The 24,166-nt window shown below is 48.8% G+C and overlaps 9 protein-coding genes across 9 annotated transcripts; 5 read left to right on the plus strand and 4 right to left on the minus strand.

The window, feature by feature from the left end:
- Positions 1 to 41: 41 nt before the first annotated feature.
- Positions 42 to 2,866, plus strand: N7511_007705 (gamma-tubulin-complex subunit SPC97; the record flags this gene model as incomplete). Its single annotated transcript, XM_057130082.1, has 4 exons — positions 42 to 384; positions 456 to 2,437; positions 2,499 to 2,716; positions 2,773 to 2,866. The coding sequence occupies 4 exons, from the start codon at positions 42 to 44 to the stop codon at positions 2,864 to 2,866; spliced, it is 2,637 nt and encodes an 878-aa protein (XP_056981865.1).
- Positions 2,867 to 3,456: 590 nt separating this feature from the next.
- On the plus strand, positions 3,457 to 4,467 carry N7511_007706 (uncharacterized protein; the record flags this gene model as incomplete). Its single annotated transcript, XM_057130083.1, has 3 exons — positions 3,457 to 3,870; positions 3,973 to 4,171; positions 4,259 to 4,467. 3 exons carry the CDS (start codon positions 3,457 to 3,459, stop codon positions 4,465 to 4,467), a joined length of 822 nt encoding a protein of 273 aa, XP_056981866.1.
- A 3,883-nt stretch (positions 4,468 to 8,350) lies between these two features.
- On the plus strand, positions 8,351 to 9,785 carry N7511_007707 (class I SAM-dependent methyltransferase; the record flags this gene model as incomplete). Its single annotated transcript, XM_057130084.1, has 8 exons — positions 8,351 to 8,355; positions 8,412 to 8,532; positions 8,583 to 8,744; positions 8,799 to 8,864; positions 9,029 to 9,150; positions 9,245 to 9,483; positions 9,533 to 9,710; positions 9,758 to 9,785. The coding sequence occupies 8 exons, from the start codon at positions 8,351 to 8,353 to the stop codon at positions 9,783 to 9,785; spliced, it is 921 nt and encodes a 306-aa protein (XP_056981867.1).
- A 2,110-nt stretch (positions 9,786 to 11,895) lies between these two features.
- Positions 11,896 to 13,247, plus strand: N7511_007708 (KRR1 small subunit processome component; the record flags this gene model as incomplete). The annotated part of the gene is made up of 2 exons (XM_057130085.1): positions 11,896 to 11,955; positions 12,015 to 13,247. 2 exons carry the CDS (start codon positions 11,896 to 11,898, stop codon positions 13,245 to 13,247), a joined length of 1,293 nt encoding a protein of 430 aa, XP_056981868.1.
- A 260-nt stretch (positions 13,248 to 13,507) lies between these two features.
- On the minus strand, positions 13,508 to 15,303 carry N7511_007709 (sugar porter family MFS transporter; the record flags this gene model as incomplete). Its single annotated transcript, XM_057130086.1, has 4 exons — positions 13,508 to 13,932; positions 14,054 to 14,272; positions 14,329 to 15,153; positions 15,210 to 15,303. The coding sequence occupies 4 exons, from the start codon at positions 15,301 to 15,303 to the stop codon at positions 13,508 to 13,510; spliced, it is 1,563 nt and encodes a 520-aa protein (XP_056981869.1).
- Positions 15,304 to 16,500: 1,197 nt separating this feature from the next.
- Positions 16,501 to 17,330, minus strand: N7511_007710 (glutathione S-transferase; the record flags this gene model as incomplete). The annotated part of the gene is made up of 5 exons (XM_057130087.1): positions 16,501 to 16,593; positions 16,645 to 16,836; positions 16,890 to 17,000; positions 17,059 to 17,212; positions 17,260 to 17,330. The coding sequence occupies 5 exons, from the start codon at positions 17,328 to 17,330 to the stop codon at positions 16,501 to 16,503; spliced, it is 621 nt and encodes a 206-aa protein (XP_056981870.1).
- Positions 17,331 to 17,869: 539 nt separating this feature from the next.
- N7511_007711 (putative oxidoreductase, FAD-binding) lies at positions 17,870 to 19,845 on the plus strand (the record flags this gene model as incomplete). The annotated part of the gene is made up of 3 exons (XM_057130088.1): positions 17,870 to 18,348; positions 18,409 to 19,311; positions 19,332 to 19,845. 3 exons carry the CDS (start codon positions 17,870 to 17,872, stop codon positions 19,843 to 19,845), a joined length of 1,896 nt encoding a protein of 631 aa, XP_056981871.1.
- A 321-nt stretch (positions 19,846 to 20,166) lies between these two features.
- On the minus strand, positions 20,167 to 21,765 carry N7511_007712 (uncharacterized protein; the record flags this gene model as incomplete). Its single annotated transcript, XM_057130089.1, has 1 exon — positions 20,167 to 21,765. One exon carries the CDS (start codon positions 21,763 to 21,765, stop codon positions 20,167 to 20,169), a length of 1,599 nt encoding a protein of 532 aa, XP_056981872.1.
- Positions 21,766 to 22,234: 469 nt separating this feature from the next.
- Positions 22,235 to 24,141, minus strand: N7511_007713 (putative autophagy protein (Atg22); the record flags this gene model as incomplete). Its single annotated transcript, XM_057130090.1, has 6 exons — positions 22,235 to 22,594; positions 22,660 to 22,821; positions 22,873 to 22,997; positions 23,070 to 23,825; positions 23,907 to 23,941; positions 23,993 to 24,141. 6 exons carry the CDS (start codon positions 24,139 to 24,141, stop codon positions 22,235 to 22,237), a joined length of 1,587 nt encoding a protein of 528 aa, XP_056981873.1.
- Positions 24,142 to 24,166: the final 25 nt, after the last annotated feature.

Raw genomic sequence — 24,166 nt, forward strand, 5'->3', positions numbered from 1 at the left:
TTTCGTATTCTACATGACATACTCGTCGCCCCCGCGGGATTATGTCTGTCAATGACCGCGCCTATATGAACGCCTCACGACCCCGCGTTGTCTCCAATCGCGTCGATGCCGAAGCCCGCGGAGCGTCGCCGCTTCAAACCGAGAACATGGACCCTTCGCGCGCGAGTACTTCAAGTCAAAAACATAGAATGTCGCGTGATCAGAAGATTATGCCCGAGAAGCGCACTGAGCGAGCCGTGATCACAACAAGGGAAAAGGCAGTGCGAAGGAACCCTGTCAAAGAATCTCTCAGCGCGGCAAACCGGGGTGATTGGGATAAGACTCGGTCTAAAAAGCCTGTCCAGGCAGATGGCGCAAGTTCGATTCCTCAGAATGACTCGGCTGGTAAGTGGCCTTGCGTCGCATCTTGTCGGCGAGGTTGTGATAGCTATACTAATCTCTCTCTTCGTTCATAGCGCCATGGGATCCGCAAGCTTCCTTGATTCCCTGCTCTACAGCTCCGCTAGCATGTCGTGTATCTGTTCCTCCTCTCGCTTCGACAGCTCCGCAGTCGCTTCACCCTCGACCACTCCGAGAGCTCTCCCCCGATGAGCAGGAAGCTGCAATCCTGGAGGACTTGTTGTTTGTGTTTATGGGATTTGAGGGTCAATACATTCATTACGCCAGCTCGTATGATCCTTCTGTCGAAAAGGACCGCCTCACGGGTCCTGTCTTCCAAATGGCCTCGGGCAGCGACCCTACCCTCCGTGATCTCACACAGTCCATGTTAAAGATGGCGACACATTACAGTGCTATGGAGGCATTCGTGGAAATCCAAAGCCGAGCAGAGTGTGGTGCTGTTAGTCACTCATTGTGTGCGTCCATCCGGAAGCTTCTCAAGGACTACTTGATTCTTATCGCACAGCTCGAGAGCCAGCTGTTAAACAACTCTACCTTCACCTTGCACCAACTACACCTTCACACGATGCCCACCGCTCAGTGCTTGGCACAGCTTTACTCTATGGGTCAGGAATTGCTGCGTCGAAATGGGTTATTAGACCAGGATCTCGATGAATCCATTGATGACTTCGATGATGTTGATAATATTCTTGAACAGCTGAAAGAAGGCGGAGACCTGGTGCCGGGAGCCATGGCACGCAAGAAGATGTGCAAAGGAGGAAACATCCTGCGGCTGCTAACAGAACGTCTGGCCACGTTCTCGGGGGATCCGACAACGAAGACCTTACTTCAGACTTTACTGCGCGACGCCAGTCGGCCATATATGACCATGCTGAATGAATGGCTGCACCACGGAGGTATAAAAGATCCCCACGCAGAGTTCCTCGTCAAAGAACAAAAATGGATCAAGCGAGAGAAGCTGGAAGAAGACTACACCGATGAGTACTGGGAGAAGCGGTATACGATACGAGATAACGAGGTTCCTCCACAGCTGACGAGCGTCCGCGAAAAGGTCTTGTTGGCTGGAAAGTATCTCAATGTGGTTCGAGAATGTGGTGGTGTCGATATCAGCAAAGAGGTCAAAGATGTACCCAAGACGCTGGACGATCCACGATTCTTGGACAACGTCAACGCCGCTTATACATACGCCAACGCATCATTGTTGAATTTGCTCGTCACCAAAAACTCACTTACTATTCGATTCCGCTCCCTGAAACACTACTTCTTCCTCGACCGTTCAGATTTCTTCTCCTATTTCCTCGAGCTTGGCTCCTCGGAGCTGCGAAAGCCGGCGCGGGTCGTCAACGAGGGCAAGCTCCAGTCACTTCTGGATATCGTGCTTCGGCAGCCGGGCAGTATCGCGGCACAGGATCAGTTCAAGGAAGACGTCAAAGTGCGAATGAACAAGATCGGTTTAACAAAGTGGTTGATGCAGGTTGTCAATGTATCGGGCATCAACCAAGACAACCCCGAAGCGTCATTTGAGAAGCAACAAGTAGCTCATTCAGCCGACGAAGACAAAGACATTCTCGGGTTCGATGCTCTAGAGCTGGATTATTCAGTTCCATTCCCTCTCTCGCTCGTCATCAGTCGCAAGACTGTTCTGCGGTACCAACTCATTTTCCGCCATCTTTTATCATTACGCCATCTCGAGACGTTGCTGGTCACGTCCTGGTCAGATCAGAACAAGGTCACTAGCTGGCGGCATAAATCTTCCGATCGACGACTGGAGATTTGGAAACGGCGGGCATGGAACTTGCGTGCGAAAATGCTGGTGTTTGTTCAGCAGCTTTTGTATTTCTGCACGGCAGAGGTCATCGAACCCAACTGGGTTGGTTTGATGGAGCGTGTTGAGAAGGTCCACAAGGAGGCCTCGGAGGTGACGCAAGGTGATATGAAGCAGGTCAACCGGACGGTTGATGAATTGATGCAGGACCACGTGGATTTCCTCGATACATGCCTGAAGGAGTGCATGCTTACTCAGGCTAAGCTGTTGAAGGTATGTTGTGGTTTTCGATTTTGGTGGAATTTGGAATTCATACTAATACTTGATATCGCAGATCCATTCTAAACTGGTAACTTGCTGCACGATGTTTGCATCCTGGACAGCAGCCTCGCTCTCCCGCACTTTGGCTTCGGCAGACCCAGATCTGGCCGCAGGTAAAATAGCCGGCGCTGATGCTAGAGGTTATGATCCGACGCGAATTGCAAAGCTCGAGGATACACTGAAGCGCTACGAGGATCACTTCACGCGCCATCTTCGGATCTTGATGGATAGGTGAGTGCCAATTTACGACATCAATGAGGATACTGAGTTATCTAACAATGATTTAGTCTGAATTACTACGCCGCCACCGAGAGTGTGGTGCTTCTGAAACTTGCACATTCATTGACCTCCATCAGCCGGGAAGAGAGCAAAGAGGATTGAGAGTGTTCAGTTTGAATTGTTGACCTCTCTACAATTTGACCACCACTATTTTCATGCTACTCTTTCTCGACACACAGTTCAATGCCCGAAATCACCTCGCTTTGAGCATCACGCGACAAGCCGGTAAATCGGATCTCCATACTTCCAGTCATCGCAAACCCTACGGGGTTCGGCAAACGACCACTCCGAGTCTAAGCCTGGGGCCCAAAGAGGCAGCACCTGCGCCCGATCAAGGCCCCATTAGAGGGTCATGCACTCTGTACTTTATACAGAGTCCCAAAACACGCTAGACATTACGATAGTATGAGTAGCCAAACGAAACGGAATTAGTATTCCCACCAAGTCTATCGTATGATGAAGTACATGTACAGCCAGAAGCCACAAGTCCATTTCCCGGCTTTAGTCGGATGCACTGGTAAATAGACCAAGCGCGCAGCAAGTGAGAAAGAACCGGAGCACGCGAATTCCACGGGATCGCGTCAGACCGGGGAACTCCCACTTAAGCCGAACTTCACTTCCCAACCTCATTCCAACTCATCCTTTCCCATGTCTTACTCTGACCATCCTAAACCCCAGCTAACATTACAATAATGCCTCTCCCAACCCTCCAAAAACTAACCTCAGCTCTCACCATCTCCACCCCATCCCGTCTAAACATCGGCCTAAGCGCCCTTGCCCTCCTAACCACAACACTCCTAGTCCCCAAAGCCTACCACGACTACAAGATCTTCAAATCCTACGGTCCAGGCGGTGTCCCAAATAACGCCCTGGGATGGATTCTCGTGCGCATATTCTTCCAGCCGTTCGGGCGCGAGATGCTCAGTACGGACGAGTATGTGCGGCGGATTGCGGCGGTGGAGGGTCACGGGAAGGGTGATGAGGGCTTTTTGATCTTGTCGGAGGACCAGCTTGGTTGTAGGACGGAGCAGGGGAGGCCGGTTGTTGGGCCTCATGTTGTGCCGCAGAGGCAGCTGACACAGTTGCCGGATGAGCTTATTATGGAGGTATGTATGCGTGCGTGTCCGGGCCGGGTTGATAGGCCAAGAAAGGCTGGATTTGGGGTTGGTTTTTGGGTGAGCTGGATGTTAATTGCTGCTGTTTAACAGAAATTCGTTGCTGTTTTCAATGCTTTCGGTCTGCGCAATCATCACCTCGTGAAGATGTCACGTTCGAGGCTTGAGAAACATGCCCCGGCCCTCTTCCTTGCTGATCATATTCCTTCATCTGCAATTCTGGATGGTGAGATTGCTCATCTTCATTCGGGAAATGACCATTCTGCACATGTTGTCCTTGCTCCGGCTGATTGTATGTATCTTGCTTTTTCTGTTCCTTCTTCGTCCGACTTCATATGTGCTACTTCCTTTGCTTGGCCATAAACTCACTCATATCCAGGTATCAAAGTAATTGAAGCAGGTTGGGGCCAGCGACACGCTTTCTCGGGCTCATCGGCCATGACTTACCTCTCCCTTGGTACACGGCCTGATATCCCAGCCGAGTATCTTCTGATCTATGCGCCCCGGACAGAGGCAGAGATCGAGACTGTCATGCAGATTATCGCGGCGGCAGTAAAGTTCATGACTGGGAGGGAGGATGTTCGGTAGGTGGGAGGTGGCACGGAGGTGAATGTTTTCGATACTCTCGGGCTCTGACTTCATGTGGTGAAGTTTACTTGCGTTCTGGCTTTTCTCTATACCCCACTCTTTCGTTACGATCTAGCCCAATTGTCGTGTTGAGTTGAACTGTAGGATTTTGGATCAATTCATGACGTATGACGTACCGGCCGAGGCAGGAAATGTCTCGGTGAGTTGAAACTGCGTTCTCCATAGATCGTCACGTTCACAGTCAAACACCAGAAGCGCTTTAGGATCGACATGAATAACTCAACTTATGTGCTACATGATAAAACCGAGTCATTCGAACCTGTCGAGTACACTTTAACTGCTCTCGTGTGTAGAGACTCAAATTCAATATCCGGACTATTGCAGATCTACCATGTGCTTAGCAAGCTTAGCAGGCTTGGATTATACTCCACCTTAGCAAGGCGAACAAGGCAAATCTTCCACTCCCAACTACACCCCAAATACTGTACATGTATGGCACCCAGTGAATGTGACGTGTCCCCCCTTTAATATCGACTGCGGGTCTCCAAACCCCGGATAAAAGCAACAATCGTTTACTGATATATGCACTATGACATGCAAGTAATGGCGACACACATGGTAAAACGTTATAAGAGACTCTAAGAACGATAAAAAAAAAGCGAAGAATATATATCCCAACGGTTTCGCACTCGATGATCGGCCCCCAACACTGGCTATTGTAATTGTGATGACGGAGAACAGTACGAAGCAGTGGACTGGAGGGGCTTGGCCCGAGGGACTGGTACGCTAATTTCGGGCTCCTATTTTTTCTCTTCTTTTGTTATTGTTTTTTTTTTTTTTTTTAGTGGCACTAAGTGCCCCTCCAGTGTCCCTCACTCCATAGCGGCATTGCATGCAGGATTGCAGGCAATTAATTCGGAGGCAAATAAGAGGAGAGTGATTAGGGTAATTTAGACGGCTCTCTGACTTGTACTATTTCACTCACATGCATATGTTTTTGGGACGGATAATCATGCGGCCTACTCCGTACAGTCGCGCACCGTCGCTTATAGAGTAGCCTTCGCTTGCCGAAATCGGGGGCTGAGTGGACAGGTCCGGGGGCTACGATCTCCTGATTCCAGTCCGAAGAAGGAGACGTGCTCTTGAAAACATTGGTCATGATGAGAAATGACAAATACTAGAGAGACGGGAGACGACGGAGACCCCGAAACCACCGGGAGGAGTGGTAAGCCCACTACGTGATGCCGTCCCGAGACTCTGGACACACCCCCGCTCAGTCTCGATCGCGCTGGGGCCCCGATCCGAGATCAGAATAGGCAAAGAGGAGAGAAAGGAGCCGAAAAGACAATACTGTACACAGTACCCTTGACCATATCACACCTGACTTCTATCACAAACATCCAAAGTGGAAGTAAGGCCAGGCTTCCCGAGATCGAACCATGGCGCTGGGTTTCAGAGCCAACGGCAGCCCCCGGACGGGAACTGGGAGCCCCCTGGTTGACCCGACAGTCTGGATGGCTTGCACTCCGGTGAGTATCCAGCCCCTACGTACAGCATGCCTATACGCCAACCCATAACTCAGAACTCGGAGCTCTGGACTATGATACTGGGTTGAAATTTAAATTGGAATCCACTTCTCCAAAAATGGTCCCGGCTGGCTGGGTCGTAAGCATCACACGCGGATCGGAGTGGTGGCAATTGAGGGATGGAATAGTGACGGTCCTTTATTGACGTGGTGTATGAAAAACATCCCTGTAACCACAATTCAGTATCTGCAGAAAGCCCTTGCGGGTTCATATTCCCGTGAGTTTGAGCCGTGAAACAGATTTTCGGAGAATTGACCCAGATTCCAAAACGCTAAACCAGGAGTCATGTGGTTTAGAATTTTTTCAAGGGGTTTTCCTCAGTGGATTCAAACACGGGAGTGGGGACTGCAACAGCGCTGTACTGTACATACTTTACTGTACTCCAGCCAGAAACGATACCCACATTCACACGGAATTGAATACCTTTGGCGTGGATATCTTCTCCGTCAGAATGTCGTCCAAGCCCCTGCGCTGACTCGTACCTGACACAAACCCCGTAAGCAAGGCAACTAGACGAACTCTCGTGTCAGAAAAGGTGGGGAGAACAGAAACACCGGGCTATCGCGCGGGGGTACTTGTGTCATGTTCCCTGGGGCAATCCGGAGACGAAAATCCCTGTAGAAAATCCGCATAGCATCATCAATTCGGCCAACAGCATTGGAATGGAACGCGAAACATGAAAAAGACAAGCGGTGTGAGTGAGCGAGAGCGAGGAGGGGCATGGAACACATTCAACCCTATTGTCTATCCACATAAAATCCCGAGGGAACGGATGTCCAACGAGGATGATGCTGATCCTCACCAAGTCAATCCCCACTAGAGTTGGGTTGTTGGTGCTATTTGTGAGACCGGGCTGAGCAAGCCACTTTGCACCCACAGTATTGCAAAAACCTTGGCCCGAGGGTACGGGTTCGGTTTGGGGCGTGAATAAATGATTTGAAAACCGGTCACCGAGGCTCCGGCCCAATTAGGCTCCGGTCCAATTGTGAGCAGCTTCGTTTCTTTTTCATCCTGATTGGAACTGACAGCGGGAACCGGCGAAGATCCGTTTCCAGAGCTCTGGAATCTGTAATGTACATGTAATGCAGGGTGTGCAGCAAGGGTTGGTCAAGACTTGAATACCGAAGCCCTTTTTTTTCGATCTGGTCTATCATGATGTCCGATTTCTGAAGACTTTTTGTCCGTATGGCCATGTTGCACTGTTTTTGAACAACCGTTCCAGCCTCATAGTCAAGTGTTTTGGTGATTCAGGCAGGGAATGCATCGTTAATTTCTTCCATTCTTGATCGAAATGCTTGTGACACCCATGGTGTAAGCACCTTGTTGCCAAATGTTGAACACAAATCACCAGAAGCAACCATAGGGCCAAGTCCTGGATACAGGCACTAGAACCCCTATTAACCGAGTGATTCCTGCGAATTTCGGATAGAAACGATACTTGACAGGTTGGTATGGACGTCACAGGTGCAGCGTGGGCAGTTGCACTCAACCCACAGCAACGGGCGCTCTTGGACCCTTCATGCAAAGTAGGTACTATGCGTGACGGCGAACTGTGCATTAGTTGACGGCACTGCCGTCTCGGCTCAAAGTTCATTAGCTTGGCTTTAAGCGGCGGAACCGAGTTAAGTCTATCCTGATACCTACATGTTAGTATGCCAATCCTGCCAGCACTATTTGTGAACCATTATTCGGCTACTCAACCGACCCGCTCTTTGCTTCTTCCGTCCTGGTCGAATATCCCATTTGCCTTGGAGTAGAAGACCTGGGAGCTGTCACGCGCAGTAGTTCCTTTGTGCGGATGAGATCTTGGAGCTGCCCTGGACCACATCAGCGATCCGAAGGGGACAAGGGAGTCAGCAGTAATCGTATTTGGCACCACTTTCGCTGGCCCCATAACTGCTAATTAGTCGACCGTTGAGCGCCCCGTGTCTTCGCAATTTGGTTTTGTGATCTTTCACGAGGCAATTGAACAGGGAGGCCCCATTTGGCTCTCTTCATTTCTTCATTCGGGCTCATTGTATCATTGAAACCCCCTCCACAGAACCTTCACCAACAGGCGCCAGAAGTGAATGATCCTCGCGCGAGCCGCCATCCCAAGGGTGCCGTTGCCGCCGTCGTGTCCAAGCGGTACCCGATCGCTTCCATGAAAATCACATCGATTTTCGTACCTTTTCCAAACATCGTGATCTGATGCACTTTTGGACCCGGAAGATTCAACCCCGCCCTGGCCAGTCAAATCTGTATAAACCAGCTGAAATTTCCTTTTTGTTTACCACTCCACTTGATCCAGGGTGACAATGGCGTACGCTCGATCTCCCTGTTACTGCCTGCAACCTGACGAAATTGACATTTATACAGGAATCCGGACTCTCAGACGATAGAACTGGATCGTGAGTTTCTCGATACTGTCACATTCCACGGTCGAGAGTATCAGAAATATTCGATCGATAACCGCACATATTTCGGGCCAGTTGATGAGGTAGGAATGTGGGTGTCTCATCATTGTTGCACTGCTGATCAGCAACACAGGAAGAAGCAGAACGGCTCGAGGACGAGCAGCAAGTCTTCCAAAAGATTTTCGACAATCGCCTCATATTTCCACCAATACGTCGACTTCGAAGAGTGTTAGACTGTGGGCATGGATCCGCATCCTGGGCTGTCGAGGTCGCTGAGCAAAATCCCAGTTGCGAAGTGAGATATTCCATTCAGCGTCCTCGAAATTATCTGACACTCGGTGCCTTGTAGGTCACCGGCGTGGACATTGCCCCGCACATGAATCCAGACGATGTCCCTGACAACTTGTGGCTTCAGGTAGGTTTGTTTCATCTTTTACCTTGGTGACAGCATACCCTGCATCAAGAGAGAAGCAGTGGTACTGTCGCAGACCTCTGGATGTATCTCAAGGATTCGTTTGACAAGTCGTAATCAACGACACAACACCTTCCCACGAAAGCTGCTAATATGTCATCCCACAGGTTGATGATTTGAATCGCCGCTTCACCTTTCCCAGTCAACATTTCGACCTTGTCCACTCGAGACTACTTGCGACCGGTATCCACCGAGCCCGATGGCCATCCTATTTGCGTGACATAGTCAGGTGCGAAACCTCTTGACAGATTGACTTTGCTGTTGATCTGAGAACCTGAAATGATCCAGTCGAACTCCCAAAACTAATATCAGGTTTCCTCAAGAGTATTGAAGCCAGGAGGATGGGTTCAAATAGTCGAAATATACTTCAATGTGCAGTCCGACAATGGCTCCCTCACTGACGACCACGCCCTGAGACGGTGGAGCACACACTATATGCGTGCTCTGGAGGATAGGAAGGACCTTCGGATAGGTTCGAAATTGAGAACGCTCATGACAGAGGCAGGGTTTGAAGAGGTAGACATAAAGATGATCCCTCTTCCTTTGTGTCCATGGGGGAATGGTTTGTTTGTGTTCCCTTTGGGAAACAGATCAAGACTGACTGAGAGTAGATGCAAGAACGCAAAACATCGGCCGATCCAACCACGAGAACATCAAACAACTGCTTCGATCACTCGCCCTCTACCCATTGACACAACGTCTGCATATGTCGCCACAGAGCTTCGAATCCCTTATCACACAGGCACAACGGGAGGCGGGTGACCTCACGTTGAAACCATACTTTCCCTTGTATGTCTCGCTCTTCGCATTCTAAGCATTGCTGTCTGACAAAGCAGATACGTTTGCATTGGACGAAAGCCATAGAAGTCCCTTTTGGCGAACTTGCACTTGTCGAATCCGACATGAGTCCCACATCGAGAATATCTTCACGATGAGATCAAGGCGTTTTCGATTCTCCTGATACACTCCACGCCTCCGACTCGTCTCAAATCTCACATAACATGCACATGTACATTCTTGATCGTTTCACTTTGCATTCCCGTTGCATATAAATCAGCATAGCGAGAAATGGTTAGTGAAAGACTCATCTTGATACCAGTGCCATCTTTAGCATGTCGAAATTTTGCATCCCTGACACGACTCCATTACTGTCGAAGTTGAGTCTGCCAGACAGACAGGGAATCCGGGTGTGGTTGGAGGAGAACATGGTCGCACAGAGAAGCATGTGGGACTCGGCGATTGGCGTGTGAGAACGCCCGTAGCCCACTTCTCGTTGGTATCGTTGATTTCGCGGGATCGAAAATGCCCATACGCGCCCAGCCTTGGGCTGTAATCTCTTGCCTGCCTGTGATTGTTCGCGGGATCATCGGAGGACCTGGTGGTCCGGGTGCGGATCGGGGGATCTGGCAGATCGGGGGATCGGGGAGGACCTGGGGATTGCGCTAAGCAATGACTCGCATGGCCCTAGTGTAAGGTGCTGACTGCTTGTTGAGACGTGAAGAGAGTGCACAGTAGACAGACTCAGACGATGGAGATCGGTGAGTGCCCAATTTCCCTCGTACCTGGTGCCTGAGAGCCTCAACGGGGGGGGCCCATGGGCGGAGTTTCTTCGAGATAAGCTTTCAGTGGCCACGAAAATCTTCGATCGTTCAGAGCTCGACAAGCAGCAAGGTTGACCAAGAGCTGAAACGAGAGGAAACGAGGAAAAGAGGAAAAGAGAAGAGCGAAGTGGAAGGGGAAACCAGACGGGAAGACACCTGCAACTACCAGGACGCTCAGCCTCCAAAGATCTTCCGGCCAACGTGATACCGTCAAACTTCTGCCTTTGCTCTCCCTGAAAGCCTTGCAATTTGTCAGACTTCCCTCTCCCAATCCCACTTCGCCCCAAGCCAGCCAGATGCCTCCTATCCCACTGACCTCCCTTGGGCAGCAAGAACCATCTGGCCAGTGAGCGCACCGTTACTTCTGGCAGACACCCAATCAAAGCTGCCCACAGCCGCCGTGACGGCTCGATTACCGACCACCTGGTTTCTATACGAGAGCTGCAGATTCAACCCCGACAGAACTAGCAAGTTGTTTGCCCCCTGTCCTTCGTTCGGCGAGGTCAACCCGCCGGGAAAACGTTTAAAGTTTGGAGTGGAATGTCCTTGAGTCAAGATCAGGTCTCCAGAGACCTTGTCCAGAGTCAATCGTGTTGGTTTACAAAAGCCCCGAGAGACAAGAAAAGACTACAAACAGCCTCAATTGGCACTGCTTTCTCACCCTCCACCTTGGGATGATTCAGATGATCAGTCCGAGGCATTCGAACTCGACACTCGAGAATTGACAAACAAGCGATCAAAAAGACATCCCAGAAAGAGAGACCCAAGGAGAGCATAAATACAAAACACATTGGGTTCATGTCGCCTCCGAAACCAATAAATTATGACGGTGCCGACTCTCGGCGTTCAAGCAGTCTGTTGGGCACAGACCTGCGGTACCCGATCCTATCTATCGGCTGTGCTTTTATTAGGGGAAAGGGGAATGCATAGAATTGGCCAGATCAAATATGAAGCACTTCACGCTAGGCCGGTGGATCCTTGGAGACGTTGTCCTTATATTTCAGCCTTACTGGCTCTCTACTGTATGGAGTGTGGAACTCAAAACATAACTTATCCAATCTGCTCATACTTCGTTGACTATCAGGTCATGCTGCAGCGGATGAGGAGAACCCAATATCCCAGTTTCGCCATGAACATGGTAGATCTGGAGTTCTTCTTGATAGCGCAGAATACAACATTCGTAGAGCAGCAGTGGCACTGACGATGCCATCCTCTAGAGTCGATAACTCAATTATAAGTAAGATAGTAGACACCCGATTATCCAGGCATAAATACTGCCCGATCGGGGAAAGCGGGGAGAAAAAAAGTTGGCGCGGATTTTCATTTGAGCTCCGGAACAGTCGCTTTCTTTCTTTTGCGCAACATCAGCCAAGATGCCTTCCACACACAACAAGGAGAAGTCATGGGACACAGATGATATTGACAAGTGGAAAGTAAGCTATTCACTTCTCCATTCTCATTTACGCTGGAAAAACTAACCAAACCCGATCAGATTGAAGAATTCAAACCCGAACACAATGCCGCAGGAAGCTTCGCCGAGGAGTCATCCTTCATGACCCTCTTCCCCAAATACCGCGAACAATACCTGAAGGAAGCATGGCCGGTCATCACCCGTGCCCTGGAGAAGCAGGGAATTGCCTGCACACTGGATTTGGTTGAGGGCAGCATGACAGTGAAGACGACACGAAAGACCTACGACCCAGCGGCAATCATGAAAGCCCGTGATCTGATCAAGCTGCTCGCGCGTAGCGTGCCCGTCACACAAGCGATGAAGATCCTCGAAGACGGCACAGCCTGCGACGTGATCAAGATCCGCAACCAGGTCCGCAACAAAGAGCGCTTCGTCAAGCGTCGCCAGCGTATCCTCGGTCCCAACGGCTCAACCCTTAAAGCACTGGAACTCCTTACCAGCACATACATCCTCGTACAGGGAAACACTGTTGCGGTCATGGGACCCTACAAGGGGTTGAAGGAGGTGCGACGGATCATCGACGACTGCATGGCGAATATCCACCCGATCTACCACATCAAGGAGTTGATGATTAAGCGTGAGTTGGCCAAGGACCCGACGCTGGCGGAAGAGTCCTGGGACCGATTCTTGCCCAACTTCAAGAAGCGCACGCTGTCCAAGCGTCACGTTCCCTTCCAGGTTACCGACAAGACCAAGAAGGTTTACACGCCGTTCCCGCCTGCGCCGGAGAAGAGCAAGGTCGACTTGCAGATCGAGTCTGGCGAGTACTTCCTGTCCAAGGAGGCGAAGGAGCGGGCTCAGAAGGAGGAGGTTGTCGAGAGGCAGCGGGTCAAGCGGGAGGAGAAGATGCGGGAGCGCGAGAAGGATTTCATTGCGCCCGAGGAGGTTGCGCCGGTGGATTTGGAGGAGAAGAAGAGGAAGAAGGAGAAGAAGGAGAAGCGGAAGCGCGAGGCCGATGCGGATGTCGATGTCGACGATGCGGCCGAGCGCAAGGAGAAGAAGAAAAGAAGAAGAGCAAGTCCAAGGACGCATCTTCCGATGCGGAATGAACTGCTCTTTGAATGTGGTGTCTTGTATCGGATTTGGCGCTTATGGCAGAGCATGGGTCTGGCGTTTGAATGGCTTGTCTCCTTCCTGGTCCTTTCGTTGCAACGTTGCAACCCATGTATGCTCCAAGCTGGCGTGTATATGTGTATCCCAAAAAATTATTGTTCAATACCAAAGTCTTTATGTCTACTTGTACTCTTTTCATAGATTGGAGCTCTTCATTTCGTTAAGCTAAAGGGCTGAGCACATAATCGGTAAGATGAAACTGGATGCACAGCCATCCATCCTCATTTGAAACCATATTGGGATTCTCATTGAGCACAACCTGTTTTTGTAAATTTGTAATTTTCTGTGAATCCCCAATCGAATTTCGATTTCTGTGCTTCAACAGAGACCCAATATGACAACTTGATACAGATATCAGTGTTGTATCGAATCTGTGTAGAGCAATTTAACTTAGAGGTGGTTCAGACAATCGTCACGTCCTCCATAGTACCCGCATGAATTGTCTGGTTAGAGTGGAAAGCGACGGGCTTATTCTCACGCAAGCGGGCATGATAAAACTCTGCAACGGCCATCTCATGAGCAAAAGTATCGTGAGGGGTCCAATTGGGACTGTTACGAGGCGTACACTCCTCCAGCATCTTGTCCACTTGCTCGAGAGTGAGGCCTTTGGTCTCAGGAATGACGAGATAGGCAAACATAAGACAGAGGAAAAGAGCGCTGCCCCAGACAAAGAAGACATTTGACTTCAGGTTGCCGTATTCCTTGTCTACCAAGTATGGGGTGATGACGGCAATGACACAGTTCCACAGCCAGTTCGAAGCTGTAGCGAGGGCGACACCCTTGGCTCGGATGGGAAGAGGATAGATTTCGCCGATGACGACCCAGGCTGCAGGGCCCCAAGTAGTGGCAAATGCGGCAATGTACAAGCAGACAAATACAATCAGACAGGTGTTTCTAGATTCATGTTAATATTCTCATCACACCAGATGTCAAAATTTCAGCCTTACGTGCTTGTCCATCAGGAGAGGCAGCACCAACGATTGCAATGATGAACTCGCAAAGGCACATAGAAACGGCACCCCAGATCAGTAGGCTACGACGTCCGAACTTCTCAATCATGTAGAAGGAGGCGGGGGTTGTAACGACATTGACAACGTTTGTAATGGTCGAAATCAGGAACGGGTTCTGCAGGCCAACCTGCTGGAAGAAGGTGGTTCCGTAGTAGACTATATGAGCACGAAGGTTAAAATGTATTCAGACAAAGGCTTAGAGAGTGACACACAAATGAAGTTAATTCCAGTCCACTGTTGAAACATTTGCAAGGCAGTGCCGGTAAGAATGCGACGAAGATTGCCGTTAGCCGACATACCACCCTTGAAGCAATCGGTCCAGGAGGTGCTGGCAATTCGTTTCTCATATTCAAAGTTCGCCTTGATTTCAGCGAGTTCGGCCTGGATGGCGGGATGAGTGGGAGACTGACCACGAACCCGGGAAAGTGAACGCAATGCGTCCTCAGTCCGTCCACAGCGAACATAATAGCGGGGTGACTCGGGCAAAACGAAAAGACCTGCGGCAAGTATGAAAGCCCAGATGAACTGAATAGCAATTGGGAGGCGATAGGCAGTTGAGTTTGTTCGGTTCTTGCAGGCCTGATCGATACCAGAGGCCACAAGCAAACCAATAGTAATAGCCCACTGGTACATGGAAACAAGCACACCACGGACGCGACGGGGACTGATTTCAGAGACATACAAGATGACAACCGAGGAGACACCACCAACTCCGAGACCAGCAACCAAACGGCCGGCGACCAAACCTCCAACAGACGTGGTGCCAACCTGAACAGCAACACCAATAGAGAAGATCAGACAGGAAAGCATGATTGCCATACGGCGACCAATTATCTCTGCGACGGCACCACCGAAGATTGCACCGAAGAAGGTACCAGCGGACAAGATAGAAGTGATAAGAGACTTGCGTGAAGTAGAAATCTGAATACCAGTAGGGGCATCATCACTCTTAGGAACAGGATGACCGAAGTGCTCCTTGACATAGTTCATGCCAAGAACACCACTGATGTAGCCGGAGTCATATCCATAAAGAATTCCTGCTAAAGTGTGAGTTGTGGTCTGTTGGGGAAGGGGGGTTAGGGATATGTTTTACCTCCGAAGCTGGCAAAGCCACAGATCAGGTAAGCGCGCCAGGTGACCGGAGCCTCGACGAGGCTCAGGTTAACAGTGCCCAAGTTATTGGACATGATGAATACGTTGTTGAAGTCGTCAGTCGTTGAAATGAGCTGTAGACCAGTCAGTTAAGCACATGTTGTGGATGCTTCAATCTTACTGGAAGTCTCGAAGAAGGGAAGGGAAGTGGGAGATGAAGAAGAGAGGAAGAAGAGGAAGAAAGAGAAGCAAAAAGAAGCAACGATGGACGTGACCTTAATAGGAAGTTGCCGTCAGCAACCCTCCTGCTTAGATGGTCACACAAACAAACGAACCTCCAAATCTCAGTCTTTGACCAGCTACACTCAATGTAGAGTGTATCGTGTCTTTTCAAGGCTATCAGAATTGAGACGCTAGAAGCTGACAGACTCGCACAGGATTCCTCCACGTTGCGATATTCCCCTGATATTGAGCCACAGTAACGCTGCAAAGGACCGCGGTTTCACAGAGTGCTACATTGATGTGACTCGTGCGAGTCCCAGATTATTCGTAGTATGAACTCAAGGCCTAGCGAGCTTGACGACGGGTATCTCAATTGGAACTAAGAACGCGAATTAGGCTGGACTCGAGATGAGACCAGGCGATACGTAACCTTGTAGCAGCACAGTCACATAGTGTTTCCGGTGCTCAGACTAAACAACATATAATTGGAATATGTCATGTAATATATTCATATGCCACGGGTCTCTTTATCTCGGCTGTCATTATTGTGCCTTGTGAGACTCGAAAATGGACAAAATACATATATCGGAAATGCTGATCCAATGACAATGCAAAATAAGATATTAGCTTCCAGGCAGACCTCTATGTGAAGCTTTTTTAGTTTTATGAGTTAAGTCCTGTCATATTTGTCAAATCTCTTCTGCATTTCATTTATGTATAAACTTGAAGGAAGTTTCGGCATCGAGCTTTGCTATAGAAAACTATAAGCAGCGAGTTGAGCTGAGTGTTCTACTTAACTAGAATATATAATTTCACCAACACATTTTTCCAACATCGAACCAAAAATGAAATGGATACAGAAGCTTCAAAGTCGGCCTGCATAAATAAATAGGGGCTGGGTTCTTAATTACATGACTACATCCCGCGAATTTCACTGTTGGGGATGCAATTTGAAACATAGACAACCGTCAGATCGAAGCAGTCGAACAGCACATGTAGGAAAGCAAGGCATTCCGTTCATTTCAAAACATAATGGTAATTCCAGACAATAACTGTCCCTATCAGCAATCCTAATCTTTGCGTGTCTCCTTGATATAATCAGCAATATTAGCTCGCTTCTCAATAGCCTCTCGCAACTTGAGAAGCGGCTGTGGGAGAGAAGACTAGAAAATCATCAGTCCAATTCTATATCATCATTGAATGAGAGAACATACCGGAAGAGTTTCAGTCCTTTCATCATTATCAATAGACTGATAAACCGCAAAATCAACATAGGTGATCTTATCCCCTAACAGATAAGGACCGTTCTCATCACTGTAGTACAGTCCCATGAGACTATAGTACGTTGGTGCAACCTCATCTTTATATTGATCTGTCTTATTCGACAGATTCGCAACCCACTTGGACTTTAGACTTGTTAATATATGCAATTCAAGCCCTGTGCCAGGAATGTGCTTACTCTCCAGTCACTGTAGATATCAGCAACAACATCGACAGCGTATTTCTCCTGGTTGGTCTCTCCGTCATAAGAGCCAAGCTCTCTAGCGAGATACCGCAAGATTGGAAGATGCTGCAATCTGAATTAGAATCCGATCGAGCGCAGTCAAAAGAATATCAATGTAGCATACCTGCGTCAGAATCAAGCCTTGGTATTCAAGTGCGGGCACTTTGCCTGTTCTTGTAATACCTTGCTCTTGGAGCATCTTGCTAACTTTTGGCCAGGTCTCGTCGTATGCATAACGGACCTCTTTCACTTTGAAGCCAGCGTCTTTCATGAAAAGCCTTGATAAGGTCAGTTTTGCGCAAAAGTATGGCGATGTGACACTCACTTGACAACTTCTCCTCGGCCTAATCTACCGATATCCAGATAGTGGTAGACCGCGGGGGTGTTTGTAGCCATGACTGTCGGTTCCGAATGATTGATGAGTGAATATGCGGTTGAGAGATCTGAGCATGACCATCAAAAATTTAGGATCTGACATCGCTTTATATCTCACACGCATACGGCAATTCTGGGGATTGACCCCGGGGTCTGCTCGATTGCTTACCGCATAATGACATCCTCGCCCATCACCTGCAGAGAGTCCCGTATACTTCGCCGAAAGTAGCATCCTGTCCTAAAAAATAATTAGAATATCCAAATTGGGTTTTTCTGCGATGGTAATAAATTTTCTACAAGGTCCTGGAATATCGTAGATGTAAAAAACGTTCAAGATTAGGGTTACTTTGGTGAGCATTCACCGCTGCAAGGAGTGTTCAGACGCCGAAGCGGCATTTGTCATCCGGCGTCTGCACCCAAGTAAATGAAAGCGCATGAATACGAGATGATATCAAACATGCCGAGCAATTCGGTGGGACCAAGTGAGATACATATCATGACTTTCCTTCTGACAATCGCCAATCTTAACACTGTCGTGGATCCTCTACACAACACTACCAATGGCTACAGCAGCACTGACCGGCTGGCATCCTGGCGAGCTATCAATCCAGCACAGGCTCGGATTCGCTAGTGCCGTTTCTGATCACTGGTCGCTTATTACGAGCTTCTTGCCTGACCAGCATCGTCTCTTCCACACATCTCATCTGCCCTTCATCCCGATCGCCACTCTGGATGAAGATGGCCGTCCCTGGGCATCTATTGTTGCCGGACGAACTGGTGATATTGGCTTTGTGGATAGCCCAAACCCACGTACTCTTCGCATGAACGCCCGAATATGGGAGGGTGATCCGCTTTTACAGACAGTCAAGACATGGCTCGAGAAGAAAGGAACGACTGCCCCCGAGAGATTTTTGACTGCCGGGTTGGGAATCGAGTTCTCAACGCGAAGGCGTAATAAGTTTGCCGGGGCGATACGAGAGGTGAGACGCCGGACCAACTTGGAATATCAGATTGACTTTCAAATCATCGAGGCTATAGGGTGAGTAAAGCACACTGAATCCACCGATCATTCATGGAAAGTTTGCTAATACAGTGCTAGAAACTGTCCTAAGTACATCAACATACGGAAGCTGATTCCATATCCTCAAACGCGACCAGACGTTGTCCACCGACGTCAACATCTTGAGCCACAGGAACGCCTACCAGAAGAAGTAATTCAATTCATCCTTGAAACAGACACGGTCTTCATGGGAACCATGTTCGCCTCAACAAAGTCGACATACGAGATTTACCCTCCTCATGCTGGCATGAATGCTCGGAGTGGCTTGCCGGGGTTCATCCGGGTCAGCCCGTCTGATGGCCGCACAGTGATCATCCCAGACTACTCAGGAAATCGATTTGTCTCCAGCCTGGGAAATATTGAAGCCAGTGGAGTTGCTGGTTTGACTATCGTGTCCTTCACAACAGGCGATATTCTTTATCTGACGGGCTTGGCTGAGAACATTGTCGGACCACCTGCTCTCAAAATTATGGCCCGACACGCCAGTCTCACATCAGTGAAGATTACGGGGTTCACTTTTGTCAGGAATGCTCTCCCTGTTCGTCAACAGAGTGGTACCCCCGTGGAGCGCAGTCCTTACAGCCCCAAGATCAAATACCTTGTTGAAGAAGCGGGATCAAATATGGGTAGTGCTCATCAACAAAAAGCGGTGCTTCAAGAGGCAACGCATATTTCCCACGATCTTGCTGTGTTCAAGTTCAAGGTTGTCTCGGAGGTCGGCGCCAGTGATTTGAAAATTCGGCCCGGACAAGCGATAGTGCTTGACTTTATGGATTGGATAGGGCCACCTCAGTATCAGCACATGGCCAATTCAGCCCCTGGGTCGATAAATGACGATCGCGTTCGCACTTGGACGGTTTCGAGTGCTCATGAACAGAAGAAGGTTACTTTCTTTGAATTAACCATGCGCAGAGTTGAAGGAGGCGCTGTGACAGGCGCCTTGTTTGCCCTGCTGAAAAAAGAAATCCAAAGAGCCAAGGCCAGCATGTTGTGTTCGATCAGCCTATTTCTGCGGACATTGTTGGTGTCACTGGAGACTTTTTCATGGGCCACGGCAAAGTGAATATGCTACTCATCGCTGGCGGAATTGGCATAACACCATTCCTTGCTATGCTCAGCGCACTGGCTGAGCGCGGGCCAAATATAAATGGTGAAGTTTCACTTGTGTTATCAACGAGAGAGCCTGAACTTATGTTCAACTTGATGAAATCAGCCCTTGAGAGGATATCGGCGACAGTCAAGGTCAAAATTGATCTTTTTTCCCATGCCTCCAAGCTTAATCTTTCAAATTCGAACCTGTCGTCTAGGGTAATTACCACGCACCCAGGCCGTGTCAGTCCGGATATATGGAAACAATTCTCTCGGGATAAAGAGGCTTTCATTTGCGGACCGAATAGCTTCGGGGACTCAGTAACTGATGGCCTGCAGGCTGCTGGGTTCTCATTGACCCAGATCCATAGGGAAGGATTTTATTGAATGAGGATCAGAATTGCGAAGCAGATTTAATTTGGAATGGCCCAGTGACAGCTAACTTGAACGATAATAATCACAATACTAATAATATCTTATTTCATCTCGGACCTCCAAAAAAGTTGCTGTACCAATGATATAGAACCATATAATTACATATAAAACTCTCCATGATCCTAAATAATCTACCACATAGAATACACTATACAAGATGTCGGACTAGAACCAGCTAATATAGTACATATCACGGCGTACAAGAATTTCAGCCCACATTTGAGTCGTATGTGAGAAGATTTTCAATAAAATATATCATCGCCAAGTTGCACACTACGAATTCCCCTCAAAGGCAACTTGACACAGCGTCGCCATAATAACGTCAATCGGATTGACAGGAATCTCCTCCACTTTCCAAGTGATATATCCATCCGGGCGAATAAGAGCAGCACCAGTCTCGGATATTGAAAAGGTCTGTTGAAATTCCTCCAACTGGTCATCCACACGAACAGACCGAATCGTATTCCGAGACATCCCGTTTACGCTGGATAAGACAGTCTCCCACTCGGCAGAAGCGGAAATAAGTGTCCAAGATTTCCGTGGAACAACATGCAGAATAGGAACTCTTTCTTCATTACTCTTGATCAAGAAATGAGGCAAATGCGTTCCAGGCTGACCAGCCCACTCATCCGGCTTTCTCGCACGAGGAATACCTGTATCAACACCAATAAACCCCTCTGACGAGTATATCTGGCCAAACTCCATAGCATCATCGTCAATCTTTTCTCCAGTAGCAGTCTTGGTATCCAGATGAACTTTATAGTCCGCACGAACAAAGATCTGATCATGACGGAGAAGAGCAACAGGCCTCCGCTCAGCATCATATGTATCCAAAAGCTTCGGAGAAGACCGTCCATTTAACACAGCGGCAAGCTTCCAAGCAAGGTTATGCACATCGTGGATACCAGTGTTTGCACCGTATCCACCGCGGTTTGGAGGCAGGGTGTGCGCTGCATCACCAGCTAAGAAAACACGTCCGGATTGAAAGGTTTCAGCGACCAGAGCCGTGAGTTCCCATTTGCCCGTCGTGATAATGTCAACCGGGACAGAGGAATCGCCGACAGCTTGGTAGATTGCAGCAAGGAGAGCTGTACCATCGCGCTCGATGTCGTCCCGGAACATCAATGCCCAGCGTCCATCATTGTAGGAGACCAGGAGGGCTTTCAGGGTTGGCTGCTCGATTTCGAACTGAACAATACCTTTCGTAAATTGCTCGAGTGGAGCATGAAAAAGTACGCTGCGGAGGTTTTGCATGAAGCCGCGGCCTTGGCGCGAAATTTGGAGTTGTTCGCGGATTGTGCTGCGGTTTCCGTCTGCTGCGATGAGGTACGAGCCTTGAATTTGGTGGGTTTTGCCCTGTGAGTCCTGGACTGTTACTGTAACTCCATTCTCATCTTGGTCAACCTTGAGAACGGTCTGTTGGCGTCGAATCTCTGCCCCTCGTTCCAATGCGAGTGATTCAAGGAGAGGTTCAAGTTTGTCCTGGGGGATCGCTGATCCCCGAGAAGCGGAGTATTCTTTCTTTGGAGGACGGGGACTTTGGGGCTGCTTTTCTGGCATATCTTTATGGTCATGCCTCTTTTCAGCATCAGACCACGAGCTCCGCTCAAACCACTTGCCCGTCAAGCTTTCGACACGGAGACGTTTCAGCTCAAAATCCTCTGGCGCGGGATCCGTATTTTCAATACCAAGAGAGCGGTAGATTTCCATTGTCCGAGCTGTAAATCCAATTGCGCGAGGGTGTGAGGAAACTCCGGAATGCTTTTCAAGCACGATGGTTGGTACTTGGTATGAGGCCAAGCATAGTGCTGCGGACAAGCCTACGAGACTGGCGCCCACAACGATAACAGGAGGTACATGAGAGGATGACATGTCAATTAGAGATTGAATTTAGCGTCCAAGGAATAGTCGGATGATGGTTAATCATTGGAAAACGTTCGTCGCAGTCTGATTTATATACTGAGTGATCGGGACCGAACCCGTCCCATATTTGCTGTTTCGGCGCCGAGACAATTCTCGCAGGCCGAATTTTACCCTACCATTGATCAGCGCAACACTGTAAGGCCTTGGTGATGAGTAAAAAATAGTCCATTGCTTAAAGGCCAACCTATTTATTTGATCGCATGTTAGAGGTAAAATTGGAAATAAATATAATACTCAAAAATGTGCTAAAGTGGCCAACTCAATAGTGGCATCAAGTTGTTTGGGGGGAAAGTGGCTTTTTAGCAACTAACAAAACATACGCAGCAGTTTATATTATTTGCTAGGAAAATGAATGAGATATATAGAAATCGAATCCCAACGTCGTAAGGTTTAATCTCAATTGACACATAATCGTCGATCAAACAGAATTCGAGGCCTCAGCAGAAGACTGGCTCCCGTTCAACCTCCTTAACTTATCCAACAAAAACTCCTCCTGTTCAATCTGACTTTTCTTCAAATCAACACCCCAAAACAGAATCAAAAAGCTCACCAAGCTCAACGCAAACAGAAAGTAGAATGGCGTCGAGGCATTACCGGTCGGACTGGCATCAATGATAGCGCTTGAAACAATGGGTCCGATGAACGAGGATGTCTTGCCGATGATACTGAATAAACTGAAGAATAGGAACTCGTGGCCGCGGGGCGTTACTTCTGAGATCATGATTTGCGAGTAGCTGTACCATGGGCAAATGAATAGGCCGTAAAATGCTTGGTAGACCTGAAAATAGAAAGAAGGTTAGTATTTTGTTCTGTGTTATCAGCTCAGGCTGGGAATGGACATACCCAAACTTCCCATGCGTTGTGGAAACCGAATTTGTCTGTCCAGATGCCAATCATGCCCCAGCCGTCTAGTAAGATGATTCCGACTGCGATGGTGTTGAACATTGTTTTTGTGCCGAGCTTGAATCGCTGCTGAATCCACCAGAATACATAAATTCCAACGGCCTAAAGATTTTGTGAGATTGAGACTGTCATGTGAATGAGATTGAGACTTACCTGTGCAGCAATACCAACAATCAGAAGGTATGTCAATTCCAAGGTGTTGTAAGCCACAATGCTATTCTGCAAGGTGGAGATAACAGTGACAGTCGTATTCAGCGAATCCCCAAGCAGGAAGTAACCTACAATCGAACGAAAAGTTAGCCACAAATCCAATATCAAAAGCCACACTCCCAAGAGCGAACCAAACTTACCAATGAGATACAACAAACTCTGCTTCAAGTGCCAAATCTGCTTCATAGCATGCACCAACTGCCACAATCCAGCAACAAGAATTGATTTCTCGCCTGGATCCTGGCCAGGCCTCCGTTTCTCCAACACAAACCAAGGAATGGAAACGAGCATCCAAACTCCCGAAACGAATGCAATAAGGACACTCAAGCCCCAGTTATTATTAGCCTCGCTATCATTGACTTTCAACCCGAACATGATCCCCACAATAATAGCGAGGATGAAAATCTCCGCAACAGACTGCACATAAAACGCCACATTGGCAAGTTTACTGCGCATCATAGTATCAGCATAATCGTATTCCTCGCGTGAGATAGTACCAGCAGAGTACGCATCCGCCTTCTCCTTGAGCTCGAGCGTATTCCGCGCAAGACTAGGGAACGCCGCTGTCCAGAATGTAAGAGTAGTTTGGTAGGCGATCAATCCGACCATGTATAGTCCGACCGCGATGTGCCATTTATCCGACGTGTGCACGCCTAACCAGCCGAAGCCGATTGCGTAAGCGATTATTGACAAGGCGATTAGGATGTTCGGGCGCCAGTAGCCGAAGTCGGCGAAGGAGCCTATTACTAAGAAGACTACTACTTGGATGGCGAAGGAGATTCCGTTTGAAAGGAGGACGATGCTGTTTATGGAGCGGTTGCGGCCGGCGAATTCCAGTAGGCCAGATGGTGGGGCGGCTTGGTATAGCAGGTTTTGAAAGGCTGTTGGGGCAAAGTCTGGCTAGACGTTAGATTTGGGGGTTTGATCTCGAGCACATTGCCTTTTGCAATCGATTGGAGAGAATATAATGGACGCACTGAATAGTGATAACCCGTTGTTTCCAATGTAATAGCTACAGTTTATGTTAAGTCTGCGCACAGGGTCAATTCAACGATCAACGCACGCGTAATAAGCCCAGATCTCTGTACGGGTTGTGCGATATCGCTCGTCGAATTGGTCTGGCGCTATTGGGTGATCGATCTTGTCGGGGTGGCCTGTTCGGTCCACCTCCGCAGTGGCGATGCCAGGGTCTTTATGCTGATCCTGGTCCATGACTGTGAGATGTTGCAGAGCACAC

Source organism: Penicillium nucicola (assembly GCF_028828085.1).
Source record: "Penicillium nucicola strain IBT 29836 chromosome Unknown utg000008l, whole genome shotgun sequence".
NCBI classification, from domain to species: domain Eukaryota; kingdom Fungi; phylum Ascomycota; class Eurotiomycetes; order Eurotiales; family Aspergillaceae; genus Penicillium; species Penicillium nucicola.